This window comes from Buceros rhinoceros, unplaced genomic scaffold (assembly GCF_000710305.1).
Source record: "Buceros rhinoceros silvestris isolate BGI_N320 unplaced genomic scaffold, ASM71030v1 scaffold1711, whole genome shotgun sequence".
Taxonomy (NCBI): Eukaryota; Metazoa; Chordata; class Aves; order Bucerotiformes; family Bucerotidae; genus Buceros; species Buceros rhinoceros.
In genome coordinates, this window is record NW_010395741.1 from 21,713 (window position 1) to 48,807 (window position 27,095).

A 27,095-nucleotide genomic window follows, 5' to 3' on the forward strand; every position below is an offset into this window, starting at 1 on the left:
GGCATTAAGGTTGAATTCGAAGGCCTGTTAAGCCATTATGTTCAAACAAAGGCATTTCTGGGGTAATAGCTCAAATAAAACCAAAATGAAAGTTCTCCAAATATGTTTCCAATATCCAGCCCCATGCACTAAATATTATGCAAGGTGAATGGCTTCTGTCCAAGACTAACATCGCTCATCCTCTGCTAGCCAAAATACACAATGTAGAAGTATGCACAGGGTGGGCTTGAAGATACATTTGGGGCAAAGCTCGAAGTTTTCCATTCAGCCTTATCAAATGTTGTCCTTGAAAAAAGAGGGGTATCTTACCACACTGTCTGCTGTACTCACTGAAACTGACCCCAAACCTACACACCCTTCTGTCAAAGCTAGAGCAAAGACTGGAGGCCATGGTGGGCAGTAAACCAAAAAGCAGATATTGGTAACCTCCTGGCCTTGGCAAAGCAATGGGTTGGATGCATGGTGGAGGCACTCAGTATTTCATTGTGGTTTCAAATAAAACCATGTGTCTTTTGTAGTCTGTTTTCTAACCTACTTTCCTGAATTTACTGGTATGATGACAAACAAACCGTGTTTCCTAAGCTTAGTCTTACTGCAGGGACTTGAAGATTGCATGGAATCATGTGCTGTTCCGGAGACCGGGCTGTAGGTCTGGTGGGAAATGGACATCACTGCTTTCAGTCAGCCTTTCCTATTATTATAATCTTCATCATCATCTGATATTTTCGTGAAGAAGCACTGCCTTTTTTTTCTTTTTTGAAGAGAAGTTTGCATTGTATTTTTCTGTTTTTTGAGTCCTCTTTTTTAACTAAGTTGTTTTCATCACATATTTTGGATTTTGGGGTTTTAGATGACTTAGAAAGAAAAACACTATTTCAACCAAAATCGATTTTCTGGTTGAAACTCTTGTATCCAAAGGGATTTTTCATCATGTTTTGTTGGGGAAAGAAGTCAATATGCTTTATTAAACATAATAGTTTTTAGGATGGACGTGGTTTTTTTTTCCCCATAGATGTTGTTCATTGCATTCATGGCAAGTTGCTGCTTGGATAGGGAGCAGATTTTTCTGTGGTGTATGGTGTCACAACTTTTCCATCAGGGTCAACAGAGGTACCATAGTTATAGACAGAGGGACATTCTGTATGTCTCCACGACACAGGGCTTAATTTGGTTCCTGTGGCCACGCACGGATTTTAGACAAGTGACAATTCAGCACAGAGATATCAGCTCTAAGCATCGTGACAGCAAGATGAAGAGGAATTTGTAGATTTTTTTTTTGCCCGCCAGGTTGTCCATCTGCATTAATACAACTGGTACAAAGGAGTTCTATAGATTAACAGTGTATTACAGCTTTGTGCCCTACAGACAGACTGAGTTCTGTTCTCACGCTGCGAAAGGCTGTAGGCTTGTGTTTATATAAAATGAAGGAGAGAAGAAAATAATTCCAGTGGGATTATTCCAGACTTTAAAAGCAATCTTTTTATTAAGAAAAAGATGTCTTAATTTGTGTTAGCTAATGAATTAATCCCAGGGCAAAGAGGGAAACCGGTGATTTCCAAAGGAGTTAAATAGTTTAGTTAAAGACAACAGGGGAACTTAGAGGGTTATCTTGACTAATGACTTACTAAATTGCATAAAAATAACTGGTATTTGAGGTTGCAGCAGCTACTGAGTTACGAATGCACCTATTTTCCTAATCGGCATAGGCCACAGAGAGCAGGATCTGCTTTATTCAGTGTAAGCTATGCTAATGAGATTAAAAAAAAGTAAAATAAAGATGGTCAGCAGAAATGTTCTTATTGGACAGTTGCTGTAAAAAGTTATGGTTAGAGAAAACAAGATGGCATTCGTTTGGTGTCAGTTCAGACATTTGCAGAGTTGTCAGTTAGAAAACAAATATAGAAAATATTAATTTATCTGTTTCACCATCACTACTGATTAATAGGGATGTTATTATCATATACAACAAGAAAAATAAGTTCACCAGTCGAATAAATACATCTTTTCTTTTTCTTTTTTTTCTTTATATGAACACAGATATTTTACAATACCCCATAGCACTATGGGAAATAAAGATCCTTCTACAAAAAGAAGATGTAAGTCAGTGTTACAATAAAGCTTTAGAGTTTCAAAATGTATCTGGGCAAAGAGACAAAATCGGCTAGAAGGCACTACTGAGTCACTGAGAAGGTCCAGCTTGTAACTGTTGTTGTCTTAACCTCCAACTTATTCATAAATTATCTCTCCTCTCTATTCCAAGGGATTGCACGTAATACTAATGTGGTCAGGAAGGCTGCAGTAGATTCAGGAGAAAAGAAGCTATGGCCACACAGAGAGAAGTTATTGATGGCCATAATACGCTGGCTGAAGCTGAGCTTGTAGGCTGAGGCTGGGATGGATGATCTGAACGCAGTCTCTGATCCAGCCGGTTAGAAATCCAAATGGGAGGTTTGACTGTGATGTAGCCATTGGTTATCCTGATATAGGAAGGCAAGGTGGTGGTGCTAAAAGAAAACACAAGAGAAGGAAATTAAACAGGAGAACCCTTGTCTCTACTCCGTGAGCTCTCATTCTACATGGTAGTAACAACAACACCGGCAATCACAATTATTATTACCGTTTGCATGCATTAGACATGCAGGGAGAGCCGCCGGCGGCTGATGTGGAAACAACTCTGATACAGGATGTCCCTCCGCTTCTGACTGCTGGTAGAGTACAGCCAAAGGAGGGATCACACTTGATACAGCTAACTTAAATGCATTATCATTTTTTTAAGCATCCTTTACTGGTCAGCATCAGAGACTGTGATAGATGTATCTTTGTGCCGACCCAGGATGACCTCATTCTTATGTTCTTAGGTACCTTCTTGCCACCAAAGGTCTCAAACCTTGTAATGTTTCAGAGACATGACTTACCATGGACTTGATACTAAGTACAGGAGGGGCCACAAAACATCTCTTTTCCTTGTTTCACAAGCTATATAGAATTTCTCAGGATCCCCTTACACAACTGATAGCCTTGAGCACAGAAGACCAAACAGCTTCATTTCCTTTTCTGGCTTTAAGCCATTTTGGATCAAACCACAATGCCAAAACCAGGCTTAGTGTGAAGCTTCCCTGTCTGTGGGTTTGCCTCAACAGCAGTGTGATTGCTTATTGACTGTAGCTTGAACTTGCAGGTTGGAATTCATCATGATTCCCATGACACTGAAGGTCAAAAAGGTCCATTCACAATTGATTTGGAAGTTTTAAGTTGTAATCTCCATTTCACAAAATGCTTCCATTGCATCCATTACTGGATGATCCATAATCCACCAGTTGTCACAGAGCGGCACAACTGAGCATGCAAACTGCGAAAGGTGGCTTCTGGACTTATAAGCAAGACATTCTGCCGTGGAGCAAGGAGAAAAAGGACAAGTTTCCCTGAAAACAAGATGCGACACTAATACCTGAAGATTCTCCTTGCTACTTTTTAGTCTTCCATAAAGGGATTTTGAAGGCACTGAAAATGACCATCAAATAATTTTTTATGGGGCAGGAAAGCTATGCAGTTCTATAAATATTTAGCTACAGCATCTGAGATCCTGACTTGAAGAAAAAGGCTGTGTCTTGCATTCTATCAGATAAAAGGAAGAATACCCTGCTCCAGATTCATGCACAGAAATAGAATTTAGTAGTGCTGAGGGCTTTTGTCTTTTTCTGTGTCAGCAATACCAGATAGCTTTTAGCTCAGATGCTTTAAACTTGTTGAGTCAATCACGAACTGTGAGGAGATCAGAGTCCACCTAGAAGGTGGCACTGGTAAACACACACACAGGTCAACATTCAAATCCAAGAGACAATCCATGCATGTGACACTTCACCCCAGGTTTCCTTTTCTTCCCTCATCCTTTATACTATCACCGTATCTTCTGGGTGGGATAGTTGTTCGGTAGTTAGAAGTGATCTTAACTACCATGCAATGAATTAAGAGTAAAATGGAAAGGCAGTCTTGAATTAAAGACATGGGAATAGCTTCATGGGAGCAGATAACCCATCCAACCAGTAGTAGGACTTTGACAGTGAGAAGTGGTGCTTGTTCCAGAGGAACAAACTGCTGGAAATAGAGAATTCTGAAATCAAGCCTTGACAGAGAAAGCTCTTATCTAAATTCCCACGGTGAGTGGTTGGTTTGATGTCTTGAACTGATGATAAAAGACACATAGCTTTAGAGCTTCTGGTGCACTGCATCAAAACTGCTGCAGTCACTTAATACAAAGAGTTGATCTGGGATAAGCTAATGCTGCTGTTTCAAATTTGCCCAGCCTCTTTTGAGCAGTTAAATTAGTGCTGGCAAGAACCATACCAGATTAGGCACCGTGTATCCAAGCTGCTGTAAGATACGTAACATCAAGCACAAATGGCCTTCCACAGTATCATTAAAGCGTACTTCTGACAACACTAGATCCTACATGCTCTGAGTAATTCACAGAAATGCAGTCATGCCCCACCTTCTGGTCCAGATCTCATTTAGCCTGCTGAGTGATGCTGTGGTGCACAGATCTGGCAACACTAACAGTGGGATCACAATTTGGGGTTTTTTCCCTCCATACCAGTTTCCCCTAAGGTAATTATGGGTAGTTGCTTGTTCTCATCTTTTTGTTACTGTTTGTCACTTTATAGAACTAACCAATTTAGCCCTCAAGTAAATTTTAAACTGCAAGGAGGGTCTGGTTTTCAGTTTCCGTTTAAAAGAACATCATCGCAATGCCATTCAGACTTGCAGTTTGGGTGTATCCCGCTCCTGACACATCTGGGGGCTTGATCCTCCAGTGAGATTAAAATGCTCTTTGCACAAACTATCTCTCTGCACCTCAGGGATGTATTGTGTGAGGTGTCCGATGGGGCACACAGGCTGGCCAGGGAACCCATACAATAATCATGAGCCCATTTATCAGCCAACTACATCTAAGGGACTGCTAAAGCAGCCTTAAATCAACATTTTTACATTTCCATATGAAGTTTCCGTTTTCTAGGCAGCTACCAGAAGTGTTTTGTTGGGTTTTCATTGATTTCTTTTTTCTTCCTTGAAAACAGGTATTTTTGGGGGGCAAAACCCCTTACAGTTTACTTAAAATCCCAGAGGTCAAAATACCCTCTTTCTGTCAAAAGACCTATGAATTTTTGACCACTCATCTCCTCAGTCAGCGAGGTCATTTTCTGTTTTCAAGCCATTAGATTCCTATAAAGGCTTCCTTGTTAAGATAAATACTGTTAGGTGGGGTGGTTTGTTTTTTTAAAAAATCTTAAGTGCTTTACAAGAGAAGAACAGAGCGTTTCCATTAATGTGTACATAGCATGCTAATAGCGCATGAATCACAGTTTATCCATAGAAGACGTTTTCTTAAATGCAATTCTACTTAGAGCTGACTGCCAAGGCGGCTTAGAAATATTTCAAGAGAATGACCCCTTTTACCAAATGCTACATAACGCCTTGTAAAACCTCTGGTCCAACTTTGTAATGAGGCTGATTCCACAGTGAATGGGGAGAGAAACCTCTCCAGAAGGTGGTTCACATCATTCTGGTGCAGCTCTTTAGGGGATACTTATTCTTGCTCAGAGTCCTTCTCTTCCTAGGGGTTACAGATGCGCCCTAGACAGCCAGGTTAGAACAGAACCAAATTTTAGAGGTGGCCCTAGAGTCAAGAGATGATTTCTCCAGACTCCCTCTGAGCACACTTTAACGTGCACGCAGGATCTCACTGATCCTCAGACCTTCCCTGAGGATGAGAGCAGTAGAACAGTCCCCTATATTCAACTGGAAACCCTCCATTGTCCTCAGGGAGGTTTTGATCATTCCTGAAATGAACATAGAGAATAATAAAAAACAAATCACAGATCTGAGTGATAATAATCTGAATTATTATCATGCCTTCTCTTGACAGCCCAGAATATTCTCTATTTCAGGCTTTTGTGTCAGATAAAAATATCTTTAATAAAACATTCCACTGGCTCCACTGTTCATACCTCTCTTTTTTGCTTCTGTGCATGGGATTGTTTTAAAAACTTGGAAGACTGCAGGTATCTTTTAGCCAAATGACCTGCGGTATCATATTCATGAGCTTGTACTTTTGATCAGATAATAGGGCAGTTTTTCAAATCAGTGCATTAGTCATACATTGTCTTACCATCATTAGAATGTGTAAAACTTTCCCCCAAAATGGGCCCTCAGGCACAGGCGTTGTGAACAGACCCTACTGAATCCAATTACGTGATTCAAGTCCTCGCCACTGGGGACATGCTGAAGCACCTTGATGATTTGGGAGCATTTTAAAATTGAAAAATAAAACAAACACACATGCAACCCTTTGGGGGGATTTCTGTTCTGGTTTAGCTTGTGAGGACTTTGCAAGGAGCTCGCAAACTAAATTTGAGCATGACTTGGTTATCCATATAAGCAGGGCTCATCTGACCATGTGTGACACCACAGCAGAATGACAGGAGATAGGACCAGGTGGGACTTTCTGTCCCATTTGTCAAAAAGACCGGAATAAAATCTAACATTCTAATAGATCTAACAAGATCTAGCATTTCACCACTCCTGATGTTCAGAATTACTGCCTAATATTTCACCAAACATCCCGCGCTACAGCCCAAGTTCGTGACTTCTCTCCCCATGGACAGGTTGATTCATTTCCTCTTCTCAGCAGCCTTTCATGTGTTTTGAAGACTTAACTATGTCTCACCTCAGCCTTCTCTCTTTTAAACGAACAATTCCCTCTGCCAGTCTTTGCAAGCCCGCAGGTGCTTTCCCTCCAGCCTTTCATCTGCTCTCCCCTGGTTCTGTCTGGTTGGTCAGTGTCTTCTCTGGAGTACGATGCCCCCAGCTGGAAACTGTAGCCAGAGACACTAGCTGAGGTATTGCCAGCCCTTTGCTTTGTGCAGCAGTGCCACCACTTCTTTATTTGCAAAGCAGAAGAAAGCTCATGAAAAACACGACATCTCCAGGAAGATGGTCTTTCCACTACTTTTTTCCCCCGATGTCCAAACTGCCTTTATGGTCCCAGCAACTGTTCTGAAGTTCATGGAAAAACTGATGGAGCTCTGAGGGCGTAAGGACCGACCGGATTATGGTGATACTTCTATGCATTTTTGCTGCCATGCCTCAGTCCCAGCATGGTTTCTGCTCAGGGTGGAGGAAATGACCCTTTTAAGCATAACTTACAAAGTGTTTGGGGATTTTTCTGGATCAAAGGAGCTATATAAACACGACAACTATTTTTAATAAATGTAAACAAATGCGGACTCAGACAGCCTTTCTTACAATAGCATCTGTTGAAAGAAGCTTATCAAGACAATGTGCCAGCCTAGATTGAACTTTGAAATAAACGCATAGTTCAATTGGAAACCTAAAGAGCTAGTAAACTGAAAGAAAATTTTTGAGTAAATACAATAATGACTGTTTTGCATTTGTGATTTGATGTTAACCTTATGATGGCTAACATTTTTAAAGTGATATTAAGCATATGCTTCCTGTTTCTTTTCAAACAAATTTTGCCCTATTTTTTTTTCCTTTTCATTTAAAGAACAGATGTGAAAGGAGTTGATCACATTATTTTTCTGGTGATAAGAAATAATGTTCTGTTAGTGTAGACAATTATTCTTGGAACTAACCAGACTTATTTATGCCACCAAAATTTATTAATCAAGATTTGAAAAACACATCTGCTTAAAGCACTGGGACCAAGCTGTTGCTGTATGTAAACAACCTGGCTGGCAAGAAGTCTGATCAACCAAGAGAAAAAAAAGGGTACGTTGGGGGAAAAAAATCACACTAGAAATAAGTCACAAGCATTTAATCATGAAAATGCTTGAGTAACACTGGAGTAACCTCTCACAGGGAATGTGAAGTCCCCATCTCTTGAAGTTTTCGTATTATTTGATGTGTTTCTGGAAGGGAATCTTCAGATCAGCATAGGCTCCATTCCTCCCCAAGCTTCATCTATCTCTTTCTCATTGCCTTTCTTACGGACGTTGTTTTGCAGCCTGAGGCATAAATCCTGCAGGATGCTGTGTCTCCTGGTCCCAGACTATCAGGATGCTTCCAGCAAGGCTAGTATTCACATACGTACAACTTAGCTCATCCCAAATTCCATTGTGTGGTCAAGGCCAAGAGGCTCATGCCTCTACACGGTTTGGTACATGAAAAAAAAAATTCAACCTGGATCTGATTAAGGAACCCAGTTTTGGTCCAGAGAAGGCCACTACTTACTTGCAGTAGTGTAGTACACATGCTGGTTTGCAGTGAACAGAGACACGGGATGAGCAAATCTGTGCTGTTCTCCCTTTACCCGGAGCCCAGGTCTTTGGCTATTTGCCACACTGCAAGCAGCCGCCTTCTCTGCGAGCAGCACAGCCGCAGAGTCGTGGGGAAGCAGCTGCAGCCGTGCTATCAGTAGAGGCGTCAGGCAACATCGGGAGCATTTCAACAACCCGTCGTTGTCAATCTGAGTCTTCTGAGACTCAAATGGGAACCATCTTTCCTCCTGAGAGGAATGTCAAGCTCTGATCCAGCATTACTTCAATGCTCTGGCTCCTCTAGAGGCTGACTTTGAGGAATCCAGGCACCTGTGAGCCTCTGACCCCTCTGCAGAGGCAAAGGGTAGTGCATGTCCGCTGAGAGAGGTCTATTCCTTCAGCCCTGCTCTTTGTTAGGACCATGTCTGCCATGGCTTACCTCTAGGAGAAAGAGGAGGATATTACTGGAAAAGAGGGAAAAGGATGCACAAATTTCACCAGGCAATGGCTCTGAAAGGGCAGAGAGCTATGGACAAGCATGCCAGGACCATGAGCCACCCTCAATCATGTGCTGAAGTGCAGGAAGTGTAGTGATGGTGAACAGGACACTGCACACAGGGATGGAATGCTTGGGGGGCGAAGGGAAGTAACTTGAGGCACCTTCACCTCCTGGACATGCAGGATTGGGACTGTCAGCAGCAGCTGCAGAAGGTGCCATCAAGGAGAATCACAGGCAGTCCTTCAGATGCCCTGGCTGTTAGTAGGATTTAAACAATGGGATTAATTGTAGCTATGTCAGATGCAGGCTTGTAGTCAGAGCTATTCAGCTGTGTTCCTGCTACAGTTTCTGGGGAATAAGAAGACTCTATAGCACAACCCTTTCCCCTCAAAGGCATGTCTCTAAGGTAGGCGAGATGAGCTGCTTCTGAAGATCTTTATCTCTGGAATTCAGGTCTCCTGAACCCCAGCCAAGCCCTTGCCCCACTGAGGGCTTTGACTGGTAAGGATGAGTTCCTAAACCGAGATGGGGGTGCAGGGTGGGGAAAAGGAAAACTGCTGTTTCTGCAGCACAAAAAGCAGCAGCTGGTGGGGATACAGCTCCCCTGCTCGGTCCCTGTAGTGCCACCTCAGCAACAGGCACAGCAGGGCCACAGCCTGCTGTTCCCTCTTTGGGGTCTTGGCTCTGAGAGTTGACATGTGAAGGAGAAGGTGACTTGGATTAGGGGCTCCAGGGAGGCTGTGATGGTGTAAACAGGAGGAGGCTCAATGTTGAAATGCAGCTCAAATGCCTCTGGGGCATTTTTGTCTCTGGATGGGCCATGGGCTGGAAGCCAGTAGATTTGTTTTTTTATCCCTGTGTCACCCACCGAGGAACCATCAAAACCTCGTTAAATCACTTTACTTCTATTACTCCCTTGACTCTGTTCTGAGTTGAGACCTCGAAGTGTTAGTGTGACACCACCGGCATTAATCCACCGTGAAGCATTTTGCAGGCTCTCACTGTGATTTTCAGGTCCTGATTGCCCAGGCCACCTGCAAAATACCTCCGCAATGGAAAATTCAGCTCTGGAGAGACACTGACCTGCAGCGACGCTGAGCACTACAGGGACATCCTTATGTCACACTGGGTCACACTGTTAAGGCAAAGTGTATCATCATCTGCTGTGGGGCCAGAATACGGGATGGGATGGGAAGGGACAGGGGCAATGGGGTCTGCTGCACCAGAGACAGGGGTAAGAGGAGGAAAGGAGTTTGCTGTCACAACATCCAGTCTGAAGCTCCCCTGGGCATGGGGACACAGTGATGGAAAGGAGGACATGAGGATGCATCTAGCAGGTAGGGAAGGAGAAAGTGAGAAAACTCCACCACAGCTCAAGGGCCCTTTTCTGAAGTGAACTTCCAGCATGTGGGAAAATTTCCTGCACCTCGTGGTCATAGTTAACTTTCTCCTATCCCCAGAGGAGACTCTGTACGACCCTTTTCAACCTCCCATCCTGAAATCTTTCAAGAAAACCCTGCAAATACAAACGCTGCACCCACACACGCGGCAGCAGCAGAATCAGGCTCGCCGCTCCTTTCCAGACAACTGCAGAATGGTGTAAAAACACAGAACATTGTAAAAACCAATAACCTTTGAAGCACACCCTCTGAGTAATTACCCCATTCCCATCTAATGACTTAAAGATGTTATATTCCTCTCTGATTTGGCAACAACAAAGATTTCAGCCTTATTAAAACCAGCCCATCAGGAAACTACATGTCATCCTTCAAAAAAAAAACACCACGGGCGGTACCTGTTGCCTTCCTGGCTCCAGGTGGAAAATTCTGCGTCTCCCACCTGCACTCTGCAGCCCAGGGTGCTTCGCTGGGTGCTGGGCTAAAAGGGGGGGGGGGGGGGGGGAGGGAGGGGGCAAAGAAGGAAAAAAAAATTAAATTCTTTAAAATCCCTGTGAACAATAATTCAAGATATTGTAGCTGAAGACCCATGATTTGTTGCAGAGTGTCTGGGTGGTCCCGAGGCAGGAGATGACAACATTAGCTCTTTCCTTTGCCCTTCTAAGAAATGCTTTGATGATTCTCTAATATTCTAAGAATACCCCCCCGTGATTCTGCACCGAGACGAGGCAATCACAGAGCTAGGATAATGCATCCCAGTTCTACCCAGGGCCTGGCTCTTGCTAAGAGGGGATAGCTCAGAGCCCTTTGTTTCACCAGTTCTGCATTGACATCTGTGCCAGGATAGGTTCACAATAGTCTAAATAGTGATGTGGGCTCAAAAACATCCACAAAATCACCCCCACCCACTGCACACATCTGGCTGTGTACCTGATTATGCACAATTAAGGCACTCAGCATCACAGCTTAAATAACGAAGTACTTGTTTTACTGGTCTGTGGACAGATGATTGCAATTTTTACAGCCAAAGTAAGCAAGATCATCAGATGGGCTTAGAATTGTAAAAATGTTGTCAGTGATGTAATCTGTGAAGATTTTTGGGTAACCTGCTGATACACAACTCGTGAAGAGTTAATTTGAAGGTGCTGCGATCAGGTGGTTTGGAAAAGAATCCCAAGCGTGAGCAGAATGTCTGTCTTTCGTCTGTATTCTGCAAACTGTCTGCTCTCATCAATACAGCCCCACATGCAGAACAACTTGCGTTTTTGGGGTGGTCAAAATCATAATCCATATTTTCTGTCTTAGGTCCAACCCCCTTCAATTAATTAGAACCAGAGTGACTCCCTCTGCCCTCTCCTATGTGCACTCAAGTGTTTGTTTGGTATTGTCTGGGACCTACGGCTCAAATATTTTTTGCAGATGCACAGAATTAATGGTGCATGTTTAGATGTGCTTGGGGAACGCACACATTCATAGAGATGTATATATTTGACCCTGTCACTTTCTTCTTAAACACTGTAAAAGATACCGACTTTCCTCTCCAGATTTTAAAATTATGTAGAATAGGCAGTAGTGGGGAAATGTCTAAAACATCCTGTCAAATTGTTTTCTCCAAGACTGTTCTCTAAGACACACAATTATTTCAGCTAAGAAGATGCTTGTGCAATGGGTTAAGGAACGGAACGAACAACCAAAATATAAACTGGCTTAAATGGATGTCCAATGTACTGCATTTTTCCATTCAATTTTAATTTTCTTTTTCCTTCTCCTGTTCTTTTTCCATCTCTGCACAACGGTTTTTCTCTCCGCTTAGTCTGTATCGCATTTTTCTCTCTAATTCACTAGGCTCACTCTCCTGCTCAGTACTTGCATTTTTCCAGTCTCTCTTAGTAATAATAATTAAGGTTGGGTCAGATCTTTGAACCTGTTATTCGGAGCAGTATTGAATTGAAGCTTGCTCCACTGAACAAAAGCGCTGGCTTCTTTTTCTTTCCAACAAACTCATTCTCAAAACAAAAACAAGTTTCACAGGGCATATCTACCAGGCAGAAATGCCAAGGACATTGAATTGCTGCATTGCCCACAAGGTCTGGGTTCCTCTTGCTGCCTGCAAATCAACTACAGTGATACCAGCCACAGCACGAACTCCTCCCCAATCACGTCCAAACCTTCCAAAAGCCAGGTGATGCCATTGGTGGCTCATGAAAAGCCTTTTCCTGGCCTGCAACGGCTGCAAAAGCTTTCCCTGATGGGTTTCATAACCTGGACTCTGAAGTGTCTCTGCAGAATGGAGCTTTTGTGAGTGTGGTCCGCACCTCACCTCTCTACAGTACTGCTCTGTGAGGCATCCCTGACACCCAGCAGCTCACAGGCAAAGGGCTTGGCTCCCCCGCCTCCCAGCGTTGTGGGCTCAGGCCCCAGGTAAAATGCTTACTTTGTTCAGTTAAGTTATTCAGGAATTGTAAAGAGGAGGTCTAAGTGAAATCATTTCATAACTGCAGGAACCCAGCCTTTATAGCACTAAAACCATGTGAATTTAAACAAATCCTACTTCTCCTTCATCCCAGTGAGGAGCTGGACTTAGACCACAGCCACCCTTTGGAGTCCTGCCGGGTTTCCAGCCCGCAGCGCAGCCCGTGCTGCGGAGAGTGTTGGGGAATCAGATTTCTTCCCATTTCGCTCCACGATGAATCTGCCTTCTTAGATAAACCCACCACCACAGTATAACTGTGGTTAAACCCCTCTTTCACCCCAACTGCCCACCACATCAGTAATGTTGTCGTCCTCCCTGTCATACTTTTCTTCACTTAATTTCACAGACCATGAAACTCACTGGTCAGAAAGGCAATAGCAGAACCAGAAGTAAATCCCATGTCCCTTACCCTTTTCCTTTGCGCTAGCACTAACAGCGTTGCGTATCTGCACTGAACAAACATCTTGCTCCTGACCACAACAGCTCCAAACATCATGTGAACAGGGGTCCAGCCTCCCTGCAGGGTCATTCCTGGCTGTACCAGTTTAAGGAGCAATTCAGCTCACTCTGAAGAAGATGGGAACAGCCACCTTTTGACAGTTGAGTAGTGCTGTAAGTTAGGAGCCTGAATGTGGAGCTGGGACAACACAACACAACACAACACAACACAACACAACACAACACAACACAACACAACACAACGAACACAACAATTGCCTCTGTATCAAGCGCTGCAATTTAGGGAGCGCAGGTGCTTTCTACCCACACGTGTCTAAGGAATCCAACTCACCCTGGGCGTGAACCTGCTCAGCACTTCATACAGTGCCTGCAACTGTAGTCAGCCTTGCAGGCTTAACACAAACCACACTCCTCACCCACCTCAAACAGCAGGGTAAAAGCGCTACTGTATTGAATTTTCTCTGCCTGTTAAACCACACAACTTACTTTTCAGCTGTGTGATCATAGAGTTCTGTAGAGCTGTGTTAAAGTGCATTTCAGATTTAGAGGAATTCCCTTTACCTGAGGGCACTCAGTCCATTTCCCCTTCTTATCTGTTTGATAGGAGCCAGAAATACTGTTTTATTTTTTGTGTGTATGCAACAGACAATATATCATGAGGAGTCATAGTTAAAGGCTCCAAGGAGCCAAATCTCAGAACATCTGGCTAGTGAAAGCCCTGGATATGGAAAATATAAATGTCAAGGCTCATATTTATAAATTAGAAGGGCCATGACGACATCTGCTAACAAGCTTTCTTCCAGAGCCCATCTGCTGTACATGGTTATTCACTGGCAACAATAAACATGTGCATGGATCACACGCGCGGTCTGCCCTTCCCTTCAGTCACCGAAGGAACACACGCTCCAGTAACACACAAACGCTCTGTTCTCACAACACGGAAACACAAGGGTTTGCAAACCTCACAGCAAAGCTCTTGCATACAAGATCGCTGTGGGATACACTGCTGGAACAGACTAAAAATAGCTGGAGAAAAAGCCTTGCATTAACACAGAAGACAGTCAAGCTCACTTGGTGTTAACTCTTTCAGTGTAACAAGTACCTTCCTTTTTTCCCTTGCTCCACAGGAGACACTGTACTACAGGTCCAGTCCTGCAACCTTATTTTTATGACTTAGTAGCTGTGGATGGGTATCTCAAGACTTAAATAGAGTCTAACCTATTCAACCGTGGTAGCTTCATATTAACCTTAAAACAAGCTGTAGGTAAAATAAACTTGCTTCTACATTAATACCCACAGGGACCTTTTCTCCAGCTTAATGCCAACTTTTAAGTGCATTTTTGATGCCTGAGAACTAAAAAAATGATCCAAAGCTTAAGCATCAAGGTTTCGCTAACAACTTATTGTTGTAGGTGTCTAGACCACAGTTTACTCCCAAAAGGCCCCCAATACTCCTGGTGTTGGCCACCATCACAGAGACTGCCCACAAAGCTGCCAAGTTGTCAAGCGAAAGAAAAGCATCAGCAGAAAGAGCTCTGTGATGTCCATGAATTTAGCAAAGCCTAAACGGAGCCGATGCTGACTGACTTGTCTAGTCGGCAGTGTTCCTGGCCACACATACGTCGGTGTGAGAAAGGCAGGAGAAGCAAAGAAGATGAAATAACATGGAGGAGATCTACCTCCTAGTTAAAAAATGAAGAGGAAGGATGTCTAGCTATGCCTCCTACCTCCTGCAGTCTGCAGTAATGCCAGGTGACAGACCTGCTAGCTACAAGTGAGATGTGTCTCTGTCTCAAAGGGGTGTTGCTGAAGGCTCTAGGCTCCTGGTGTGGACTGACTGCATAGCGAAGTGCAGTGTTAGCAGGATCACAGCCTCCTGCAAGGTCAGCTCGGAGAGATGGAGGTGAGCACAGCAGTCTGCAGATGAAGATGGAGATGCTGGAGGGGTCAGTTCCCACTCCCTGCTTCAGGGCCATGCCAAGGGCATGCAGTCAGAGTTAAAAAGAGCAGATAGAAAGAGTATTGAAGAAAGTGAAAATTTAAGCAGAAAATGGAGAACTGTTGAACTGAAAAGTTAACAAGTTGTCCAAAATCAAGAGGAGTCCTAGCACTGGGTGAGGAAATGAGACTGTCCTGGCTGAGAAACAGTGGAACAAGTGGGGATGTGCATCATGGAGGAATTGATTATCATAACTCAGCAGCTGCTCCTTTGTGAAATTGAATCCTAAGCAAACGTTGTTTGTGCTGCATCAGACAGATCTTAGGCAGCTTAACAAAGCTAGCAATGGTAGGGCTGTGTTAGCCCAACTCAGAACTGCACCAAACTGGGGCAGATATATAATATAGACTATCCTGACTCAACACATCCCACATGAAAAGTAGAAAATAAGAAAGGAAGAGAATGCTCTTAATAGGTTCCATAAACCATCTTGCATTGTATTTTCAATCTTAATCAGCATTGAGGAGGCAGGAGCATAAAGTGCTCTTGGATATCCAGTGCTGAAAAATACCTCACTGTTCAAAAATCCCAGCTTTTGCGTGCTCCAATTCTGCTACTTGCTTGCCTTCAAAAATATGGATTTAATATTCATGATGGATTTAGATTTCATGAAAATAGAATACCTAATGCATTTCCAATAAATAATTTAATTTCATTAAATAAAACTGGAATCTATATATAAATTATGTCTCTATTTCCAAGAGACCACAGTGTTTTTTATCAGTAATAATTTTATTTTCAGGTATTTATAGCTTTCATTAAAATAGGGTTTGCATACTGCTTCCTATTAATTGTTCGTACTGCTAAAGAGTTACTGAAGCAATAGTGAAAGTAAATATGCAAGGTTTTTGCTTTTTTTTTTTAAGCTTATCTGTGTTTGTTTCATCACACAGAGGCAGCACGTTTTAGAGAACAACAACAGAACAAAGTAAACCATACAGATCTCTTTGTGTGCCCAGTAGGTGAAAGTGCGGCTGCACATCTTTTCAGCCCCATCTGGAGGATAACAAATTAACTCTTTGACTTTGCAAGGGGAACGAAGCCATTGCTCACAGCCAGCTGACAGGGAGGGTCTATTAGCATGGAGATGCTGGAGTTTTGGACACGAATGTCAGGACTTTCTATCCATTACTGTGATGCAAGAGAGAATTGTGGGCTGAGCCCGGGTTTCACAGCTTTAATTAATATGTTCTGTGCACTCTGACCAACCTGATAATCCAAGAAGCCTCAATAAAAACCATCTAGGGAGGAAGGATATGTCATCACCGTATCATACATTACAGTCAGGAGATTTACCTCTTATTTATACTGCTCTGACTCAGACCGTGTTGTTATTTTACTTCCACTGGAGGGCTTGTGCACTTGCCAATGCCAGTGCTTGTTTAAAGGAGGCATCAAGCCATCTGCTCACCTTAAAGGGGGATCAAATGGAAACAGTAAGAAACCAAGAGGGGGAAATGCAGTATTCCACAGGCTGTGCTCTGCTCCGGAAGAGCTGAGGATGCCTTCACAGATGTAAGATTGCATGTTCGAGAGAGGCGTGCAACATGGGGAGAAGGACCAACTGATGCTCTGCTTCACTGACCAAAATGTCTTCTTCTGGCCACTGTATACCCACCAGAGTTTATAACAAAATGGGTAAACTAAGAGCAGATTTTAGGCCAGTTCAAAATACAAAGGTTCAGCCTCCACTGAGGAACCTGGAGGGAATATTTGTCCAGGTGGTGTTTTGAGACCACTCAGTGTGACAGAAGTGTCTTGTACCCAAGCTGTCAAACTATGAGATTTTTCTGATGAGCAGATGTTTATATGCCATGCCCTGGTGACTAGGGGCAGTCAGCGATAAGGACTGTGATCACGAAAGTTTCCCGAGAAGGAAACCCTGCCAGGAGAACAGTGAAGGAAATGGTAGACAGAAGTGCTGGAAGAAAGCTGAGGGGCCACACAACACAGCTAAGCCCCAAACAACGAGGTGTGACAAAGAGGGATGGTGGGACTCCAACATGCCAACGCTCCTGCTGTTCTTGGCTGCTGGAGTGGTCCCTTTGGGAGAGAGGTTCACTATAACAAGTTAGAAAGGTCCTGAAGCTGAGTCCTCATCCTTGGTTGAACACAGGGCAAGTAAATGCAGTGGTGGCAACTGCTTACTCAACTGCGCACAGGCAGGCTGGGGGAGGGAGTGATTCCCCCTCCTCATGAGCATCAGTAGGCATGCACTCTCTTAGCATTATCCTTACCAGGGAGGCGGATAGAGTAATTTAAACAAACAAGGCCCCAGTGATGGAAATTTCGAGCTCAAAGCTACCATATGGAGGGAAATCATCTGACCACAATTTACCTGTTAGACTTCAAAAGTGTCTAGGTCTCCTCTAAAGAAAAGCAGTCTTTTCTGTAATGAAGTTAAGTACTGTATTTCAGCACCGTGTGTTGTGAAAAGGAAGCAATTTGGATTCATTTACTGAAATTTACCTTTCAGATGCAGTTAAGTGAAATTAAAAGTTTGTCTGAGCTGACAGAGTTCTGTTTTTCATCACTGCATTGTTGTGAAAGAAAGGATAACAGGTTAAGTGCTTAAATTCCATCCAAACTGATAAGGTTCGCTCTATACAGGCACAAGCAGTGCAGTTTATTACACATTGTTTCCCTTCATCCATCACTGGTATAACTTTTTTTTCCCCCTAAAAGGACTGTTGTTTCCAAAAGAAATTGATATTTGTGATGCTATTACATTCATCTGGGGTTGAATAGTCAGCACTGAGCTAGCAGAGAAATGCCATTTCCAGTTACGGTGGGAATTCATTTCATTTCCCACTAATGGCAGGTTTTGCAGGGCTGAGCTTATGTCTGGGACAAGAATTCCTTTTTTTTTTTCTGCTGATAAATTTCTTTCTTTCACAAATGAAGCATTTGTGTGTCCTCAGTATCCTTCCAAACACCATCTTCACCCAGATCTCTTCCTCAGCGGTGAGAATGAACATTTGAATTTGCCTACTACATCCTCTCCAATTCTTTCTTCCTACCACTGTATTCTCTCTTTCACATCCCCCAGCTGCCATTGCTCCTTCCAAACCTCACACCTCCAGAAGTGCCCTCCCAGTTACTAACTCTTGTCCCTCTCTTTTCCCAGGAGCTTTCCTCCCACCCTGCCTTAGAGCCCCAGAAGCTATAATGTCCACCCCTCTCCTCCCGCCCTAAGCTGGGAGAGGTTCTCTGCTCTCTTGGTCTGGTTATGTTTGTAGCCATAAACAATTGACCTGCTAGAACAAAGGTGTGATCCTGACTTAGCCTTCATTGACTACTCTGAAACGCCACAGATATTTCTCTACTCTTCCAATTAACTGAGCAGCTCATCAAGAATCACCAGCAAATGATCTGTAATTAATCATTTATATTACGAGGGGGAGCTTAGCTAACACAGCGTCAACAGGAACAATAACACACTCTGTATGCCAAACTGCCTCCCGTGTCTGCTGCCTCAGCTGGGTTTTGGCTATGGGAGCTAGCTAGGGTTTAAGTTTTGTCTATTCCTCCCATAGACAGACTTCAGATCTGCACATTTCTGCAAAATCAAGCAGTTAAAGACAAAATCCCCCTACTTGAAATCTCCTTTTAACTTTGATTCTTGACAAACAATTTCAAACACAAACTTCAGCCAAGGAAGACTTTTTCCTTCTGTTTAGATTTTGGGGGAAGGAGGCAGAAGGGAGAGGAAACCACACATTTCATCAGCATTTTTTATATTTTAATAGCCTTCAGTGTAGCCGATTACCCAGGAGATCAGCAAATCTAAGCTCTGACAAAGACAGGGAGGAAACTGAGCAGAAGCTTTCTCACCCTCCTAGTGGTACTAAACCTCCAACACACAAATCCAAACACGGTCCACTCAGGGGTGCCAACTCAAATGCCTCAGCTGTTAAGACAGGACAAAAAAGGAAAGGACAATCTCCAAGGTACAACTGAAAGTAAATAATAATAATAATGATGTGTGACATTAAATGATGACTCATTTTTCACAAGGCCATTTCAGATTGTAGCTATAACCTCAGATCAGACCCGAATGACTGTGAGCTGAAGTCTTAGTGGAACCATTAATTATGGATTTCCTGGCTTTTATAGGTTGGAGTCAGACCTTTGATGTTCCTTTAAGATTGTTCTCCTGTGTTCATTTCCTTTGTTTCTGTGTTGGTAGCTTGAAAAAACACCCCAAGATTTCCATGGAAGTATATGAGATAGCCTAGAAATGCGTAGTCCATAAAAGCCCTGCAATTCATGGCTCATAAAGTCCTCTAATCCACGGTCAATAAAGCTTTGGAAAAGAGCTGTATGAACCACAGTCATTTCACAGTTCAATGAAGTTCATACAAGAATCAATAAACTGGTTTAAATTCGCCTGGATTTGCCCTCCACCTGTATATTTCTCTTTGGCTTTTCAGGTTGAAAGGCAGCTCAAACAGCTGAATTTTGGAGACCTTGCATGGAACCTATGAGTCTTATGCACCTTTCACCCAAAGGCCATAACAATGACCTACACAATTTCTTGCAAAGGTGAACAAGTCAATTTTCAGGTGACAACAGGTGAGTTAAGAAAGTGAAACTGGAAGAAAAACCATTTGGAAATATGGGCCATAGATCAAGGTAATACTCTATGCAGAGACCTCAGTTCATACAGAACACGGGGGCCTCCAATCTAATTTTATACAAATGCACAGTGGATCTATGGGACAGGCCAGAGTGTGAACTCTGTACACCGACATCCTCCAAAAATGAGCTCAGTCTCACCGTTTAGTGCTGGTGAACATGACTGAGGCAACGCAATCTAAGTTGACATGCTTCCCTCCTGCACAGGTAACATTCTGTTACCCATATTATCAGCCATCCTAGCTGTTTCCTCCCAAGAATGATCACACTGCAAAGTCTGGTGACAGGCACACAATTCTGCTCTTTTCTGCCGATCAGAAGGGAACCAGTTAGAGAGAACTCAGTGTTTATTGCCTTGTGCAAAGTCCAGCCTGCAATTAATGTTGATGAAACCCAACTGCCAAAAGCACAACGTGCAGCAGCAGCTCGTTTATGAAAGTTGAGACCCCATCCAATTTATGGGGAAATCAGAGCTGGTTGCGAGTCTCTCATTTAGCTGAACGGTTTGTGTTTTTTGTTTTGTTTCGTTTCCAGGAAAACACCAGAAGTTACTCCAGAACTGTAGAAGCACTAAAACCCATCTGAAAGCACTAAAGGCAGACTTCCCTTCTCCAGCCTTTCCTCATTTCTAGGGCTGTGATCTCCCACTAATATCTCCCTGGGATCTTTCAGCAAGGCAGGCGTCACACAGTGTCTGGTTCATCACCAGCGTGGTGGGAGCAGAAATTTGTTTCCTTATCCCAATTGCCATCCTTGTGAAATGGAAGTAGAGGAATAAAAGGTTTTGATTCAGATGAAATCTCACAGGAGCACAGAGCAAATAATTTAACTCTAACGTGGGAACTATCCTTTAAATGCTTTTCCTCAGAACATTTCTTATCAAAATAAAAACAGCAAAAGGCACAAAAGTCTGCCAAGCCCTCAGCTACACAATTCCACAGCCGTATCAGGCCCAATATCCAATATCCTTTCTGGATAGACAGGATGGAAGCAGGAGGATTGTGCCTAACTGCCAGGCTCCTTCTGGATCTGTTTAAGCACCTCACTTGTATGACACATATGGTGAGCTGGACCAGACAATCTTGTGAAGTGCTGGGACATCATGGACACCATGACTCAGCAGCCCCGAGGCAGAAGAAAGATGGCAAAATCCCTTGTCCTCAAGGCAATCAACTATGTTGAACCAAATGTCTCTTAGTTTGTGCTTAAACATCCTCTGTGGAGAAGATCCAACTCACTTTGAGAACAAAGCACAGGAATCCTTCTTACCAAGGCTGGCATTAACCTCAGAAATAACCTTCCTACATTACAATTAATATGCTCCACCTTAATAATAAATCTTATATCACTCACTGTGAGAATACAATGAAGTACCAAGAAAAATAAAAAGAGGCAACTGCTCCATTAAAAAGAATTAATAAAAATAAAAAGAAATCTCAAAACACAAATATGTGGGGCTTTTTCCTTAGCAAAGGGAGAAGCCTCTGAGAGACTGTCTCATTGTACTTGCAAGGAATTTAGATGCTATGAAAATGGGAGCAAGAGTAATGCTGAAAGACAATCATTACATGTATAGATGAGCAGCCAGTTCCCAACAGATTATTTCATTCCTGTTACTTGATGGAAGATCTATAAACATGGTGGCTGTTTATCTGTCCATGGCTTGGCCTGGATAAAGGCACTAAGAGCTTTCACAGTGTTAGTGAGGATAAATTGTTCGGGAGGATAAATTGCCCAGGAATCCTAAAAGCACATACTGAGAAGCCCTGGTCAAACATGAAGGCTCTTACTCAAACACTGAATGGGAGTTTTTAATGTTGGACCAAGATTGGAATGGCCACGGAAATGTGCCTACCTCCATTCTCTTCACATAGGGGCCTTAGTTAAGTTCTTTTTGCCTCAGTTTGCTGTTTTCTGAGCAGTCTGAGATGTTAAAACATTTCATCCCCAGAATATAGTTAAGAAGATTGAAAGTCAGAATCTTAAAAACCCCCAGGAATATTCTGCATCATTGGAAAACGGGGGACAATTTGGGCTGAAAACTGACAGTAAGGATTGGAAAATAATTATTGGAAGAAAGAGGGCAAACACAGAATATTTTCAATTGTAATTTTTTTCCCCTCTTTTTACTCTGTTAAGTCTGTTTCCATATATTTTAAATATTTTAAGCATTTGCTTATTTTCTCTTTACTTTTAGGTCAAATGTACCTATGAGCCTTCCTCCTAGTTATTCATTAGGCTCCAAACACATGACCTCACTCCTGTCTCTCCCATTTAGCCTTTCTCCAATCCTCCTTATGATCTAGTCAACAAGTGCTGGGATCTGTAAAGAGCATCTAGTAGTTAGGAGACAGCAGGAAGGGGACAGGGACCATGAAAGTTATGACTCACCTGTCTTCTATCCGAACCCAGAGGTCATTGAACTGCCTTTGGCGATGGTGTTTGTGCTGCTTCTTGTGCCATTTCTTCTGCCTTCCAAACTCTTCCAGCTGGCTGATGCTATCTGGCAACAGGAGGTGAGGAGACAGGCTGTCGTCTTCGTCCATCTGCAGCGGCTTCAGGGAAGGAGATGTCAGTGGGACCTGCTCAGAAAGCTGGACAGCAGGCAGGGCTGTTGCTGAGGAACCTTCGAAGGCTGGGCTTGTCTTTGTCATCTTTGAACTGCAAAACACAACGTTTAAGCATTTCATGAGTAAGTGAGAGATCATGCTAAAAAAAAGTGAAAGCTACTTTGTGGGTGCTCCTAACTGCTAAGCTGTACAAGGCTTTTGCTCTGGGGCAGCAACTAAAGACAGCAGCAGCATTTTCCAGCAAGTTTTCAAATAAACACTGACCTGAAGAAGAGGGAAAAGGCAGTTGATATGCTATTGCTGTTTTCTGGCATTTTAATTACTTCTTACAGGCTTTGGAGGCTGCAGGAGGGGTCAACGTCACCTCCCCTGCTGGGCCATTTAACAATGGCAGAACTGTGACTCTCCCTGAGGAAAACAGATACCTTAACAGAAGCTGATCTTAAATTAATGAGATAACACTAGTTTCCTTCTTCTTCTTTCCATGCCCCCCCGCTCCCCTCTCCTCCCCTTACTTTGGATACCATCTGTGGAAAACAAGTCATTGTTTTGATTGCAACAATAATTATGCTTGTTCATTCCAGTTAGACTGGTGACAGGAAAGCTCAAACTGATGACAGAAGCGTGGTCTGATATCTCGGCTTCTGGGATGGGATATGCGAAACCTGAACTCCAGCAGTTTTTGTGTAACAGAGAAATGAAGAAAAAAGGGGGTAAGGCACCTGTCAAAGGCACCTTGAAACAGTAGTGCTGGAGCTCTTCAATTCTGTGTGAAATACCACCAGCTCTTGCATCTGACTGGAACCATGCAGAAAAAGGCCTTTTACTGTTTTCATCTTCTAGAGTTTCACTAACTTTAGGAAAAAGTCAATATAAACTCTCTCTTTTGATATGTAGCCATGTGAACATTTGTGAGTTAAGATATCTGAAACAAAAATCTAATAAACCAGTACTGACACTAAGTGATTCCCCCCACACCCCGCCCATTTCACTAGACGTTCCTGTTTGGTCTTAATTACAAGAGTGGAACTTTTTCTGTTCTGGGATGGCCTAATGAGTTGTAGGTACAGAAAATGGAAGAGAATTAATAGGCAATATGAAGCTGTGGTCTGCAAAACTATTTCTATTACATGGATGCTATGACTTTTATGACAGAAACAATTAAAGCCACGTGAAAAGTTTTGCCTCCTGAGCGAAACCAGTTAGACATTTTAATGAAAAAGTAATAAAAAATCATAAACTTCAATGGTGACAATGGACAAAATGTGCTGCAAGTGAAACCACATGTTTCATTTATGGAACATTTTGTTCTTTTCCAAAAAAGTCACATCTACCACTAATAGCAGCTTTTTTTCTTTTCGATTTTTTTGAAGTCCATTACAATAGCAGTCAAGATGGTTATCTCTATTTCCACTGTGTTAGGTTTCACCCAAAGGTCCTTCCAATAGCTACTGATAATTAATCGCTGCTACTATGAGACTCACTGGCAAAATCTACAGTAACTTTGTCACTTGCTGTCAGTATTAATGAACCTCTTCAGAGATCATATGACAGATACAGCAAAGACAGACACCTGTTTAAACTAATTCTATAATTCTCTAAGGTTGCTTTCATTAATAAAAGACACAAGAAAATCCCATATTTTTCCTAGTATTCAGAATCTCAGTGAGTCCTTTTCAGACTCACTGCATGCTCTATTCTACAACTCAGAGAGATCTGTTGGTTCTGATTTTTTTCCTCATTAAGACTTTCTTTCATGATTCACGTTAAGGTCGAGTTTTCAGCAGTGCAGCAGCTTTCTTTGAGAGATCTTGGAGCTCTCCAAAGATGTCAGGACTTCTTAGGCTGTGACATAGGCTCAGGGCTGAAGCAAAGCCATCTCCAGACTTACATAAAAGAAAAGGCTCTCACAGGTTTGCATTGGGTGGGTCCCTCAGGCCACAGCAGACAGTTCTTAAATTTTTTCCAACCATGATGGTGGATCAGTGAAGCATCAACATGCAAATGCAGCCATTCAGCAGCTTGGAAGATAACATGGTGTGAGCTTGCATAAGATGGGTTAGGCAGGTAGAAGGACCTGGACCAAGCACCTGCAAGCACCATGTGGGTAATGGCAATGGCAGCAGGAAGCAATGGGTGGCAAGAAAGCCCTGGGCTCATTGTCTGCTGCACTTATGCCAAAGCAATGGGAATACAAGCTGGATAACACCCAAAGACAGCTCGATCTGGTACTGCTCTGGATACCTCTGCTCTTCATCGTGTGGTGTGAATTCACCTAGCTCTTCTTGCAACCCAGCCGCCCATCTGTGCAATATGGAGAAGAACATTACCCTGGCAACACGGCTTTGGTGGGGAGAAACATGTTGAGAAGGCAAGAGCACAAAGCAGACGTGAGAGCCCAAAGTTGACAAATGATGTGATCATCACAGCTGGAACAAAGCCTTCTGTTTCCATTGACTTTCTTCTCCTTGCCCCTGAGACTGTGCCTCACGTTCTGATCAGTTGGCAATTCTCCAAGAAGCAGAATGTAGGAGCAGCCCCCATGTCAACCCCCATCTGCCAGTTCAAGGCTGGGGCCGACATTTGGTTCCTTGAACGGTCTTAGAGACATCTGAACACGTACTTTCCAACTTTTAACACCTACTATTTTGTTACATGTGTTTACCTTGCTCTGAGTTCTTAGTAAACTGGAACCAGTAGAGAGGTGTTTTTATGGGTTGAGATTTTAGAAACCACTTAAGACGACTGGCAGCTCACTTCTTATTAAAATTAATGAGTTTGGGCATCAAAATCCCAGTGGTGGCTTTGAAAGCTTCTAGCTTAATTGTTTCCACTGCCATCACATGAGCCACAGGTTGTAAACTCGTTATTTCAGAACATTCTTTGGGAAGAGAATAAATAAACACTGAAGAAACGTTAAAATGTTGTAACCTAAAGAGGGTTATAAACTAACCACTTGTACTTCAGAGTCGACGCAGGGGGAATAGCTCCAGTGTGGCAACTGCATATCACATTTGGTCGATACTTGCTCCATTGTTCCTGTACTACTAATAACTAACCCAAGACCTAGGAGAGACTGTTAAATGTTCTATGTTGATGTAGGCTTGCTTCTTTCAAAAAAATTTTTTTTTTTTTAAACCGATTTAATAAACCTAGAGACCTGGTTCTTTTCGAATCTGATCATCATCCTACAAGACATTCAAACAGAAGTGAAATCAAAACCTTTAACCCCACAGAATATGGTTATTTAATCCAAATGTACTGCGAGAATATTTAAAGATTTTAATTCAAAGTAAGGTAGACTTCCTATCAGAAGATAACTTCCCCATTTATTTAGAGTAAAACATGTATTAATACAAAGGTCTTGAATTTATTAATACTCTGGATCTTTTTTCCCCTTAAAAAAAAAAAAGGACCCAACTCTCCCATCTGCAATAAGATACCTGGACAATAGATATCCCCATTGCGTGAAGCTTTACTGTTAGATTCAGCCGATCATTTCATGGACTATTTCATGCCTTTCCTCTGGTCTCAGTCTCAACACACTCTGTTAGCACAGCTGCACTGTATGAAACCATTGGGCTATAATACATATTTTTTCCACTCCTTCACTACTGCTGAGACAGCTTTTCAAGATACGCCGTTAGTTTTAAAGCCAGAGAAAAAGCAGGGCTAGTTTTCAGTTTGTGAGGCCACGGTGTCTCTTCTGAAGAAAGAGTGAGAAAATACCACCCAAACGTCTCGATCCACACAAAGATCAGAGATTTTTCAGAAGTAACTTGATATAATTCCAGGCTTGGAGTTTTCACCCATTTTAAAATCTACAACCACAGGGTGGTCTTTGAGAAACTAAAAGTATTTCAGGCCCTTAGGTAGTTTTTTTTTCATCTTTGACCTTAATTGCTTCCTGGGATGCAAACAGTTCTGCAAAACAAGCTCTCTGAAATAACTGAGTCCAAATAAGAAAACTTGAGAGTCAGTAAATTTCCTTCATGGCTTGGTCCTAAGGTACAGAAAACAGGAAAACATTTATTCTTGCTAAATCTTGAAAAAGCTTAATCCACAGACAAAGACAGTTGTGGTTTTGTTTCACTTCTGGTGAAATTTGCCATCCTTTTCCAATTCTTTTCAAGAATTAAAAGAATGAAATAAAACATGCAAGCAGTTTAGGCTGAGCTGCAAGCTCCATTAGGCTGTATCCGTGTTTGTCTCTCTGTCTTGTGGTCCACAGAGTTGCTCTGTGCTGACATTGACAATAGAAAACTGACTCATCATTTGGATTTGCTGGGGTTATTGAGTGGATCTGGTCAAAAAATGACATTAATGTCATGATGTCCTTAATAGCTTCTTTTCATAATTCCCAGGCTTAAAATTGCCCAGGCCCCACTTTCTTTGAACCCCACAGCCTCCTGCCAGTCTTGTCCAAGCAAGCATCTTCCTACCCCTGACATGAGGGGTGCTCACAACAGGTCGTGACCTTCTGTTGGGTGAATCAGAGCATCCATGTTTTGTTCCTGCTCTGAACACCCTTGGAAATAGCCCACTTTTCCCCATGGGTGGAGGCTGTGTAGTGTTAACGCTACACCTTACACCAGACCTCATCCCCACCAACAGGGATTTTCCCAACCACCGCTTCATTGACAACTGAGGGGAGCATCAGGCAGGGCAGACCCCACTAACAGCTCTGCCCACTGACCCTGCCAGAGTAGTGCTAGTAATGTCTAGGGTGAGTCTCATCCAGCCTCCCATGGGCTTCAGACGGACCAGGAATTTGCCCTTGCTTT

General features: G+C 42.8%; 1 protein-coding gene across 1 annotated transcript in view; it reads right to left on the reverse strand.

Annotated features, from left to right (window-relative positions):
* Window positions 1-1,461: 1,461 nt before the first annotated feature.
* LOC104501766 (metalloprotease TIKI2-like) overlaps window positions 1,462-27,095 on the reverse strand; it is a gene marked incomplete at its 5' end in the record, with an annotated part of 44,257 nt that continues 18,623 nt past the window's right edge. Inside the window, 2 exons of the mRNA XM_010145633.1 lie at window positions 1,462-2,504; window positions 22,133-22,402. Coding sequence (XP_010143935.1) covers window positions 2,285-2,504; window positions 22,133-22,402 — 490 coding nt within the window. The remainder of the gene's footprint in view (window positions 2,505-22,132; window positions 22,403-27,095) is intronic.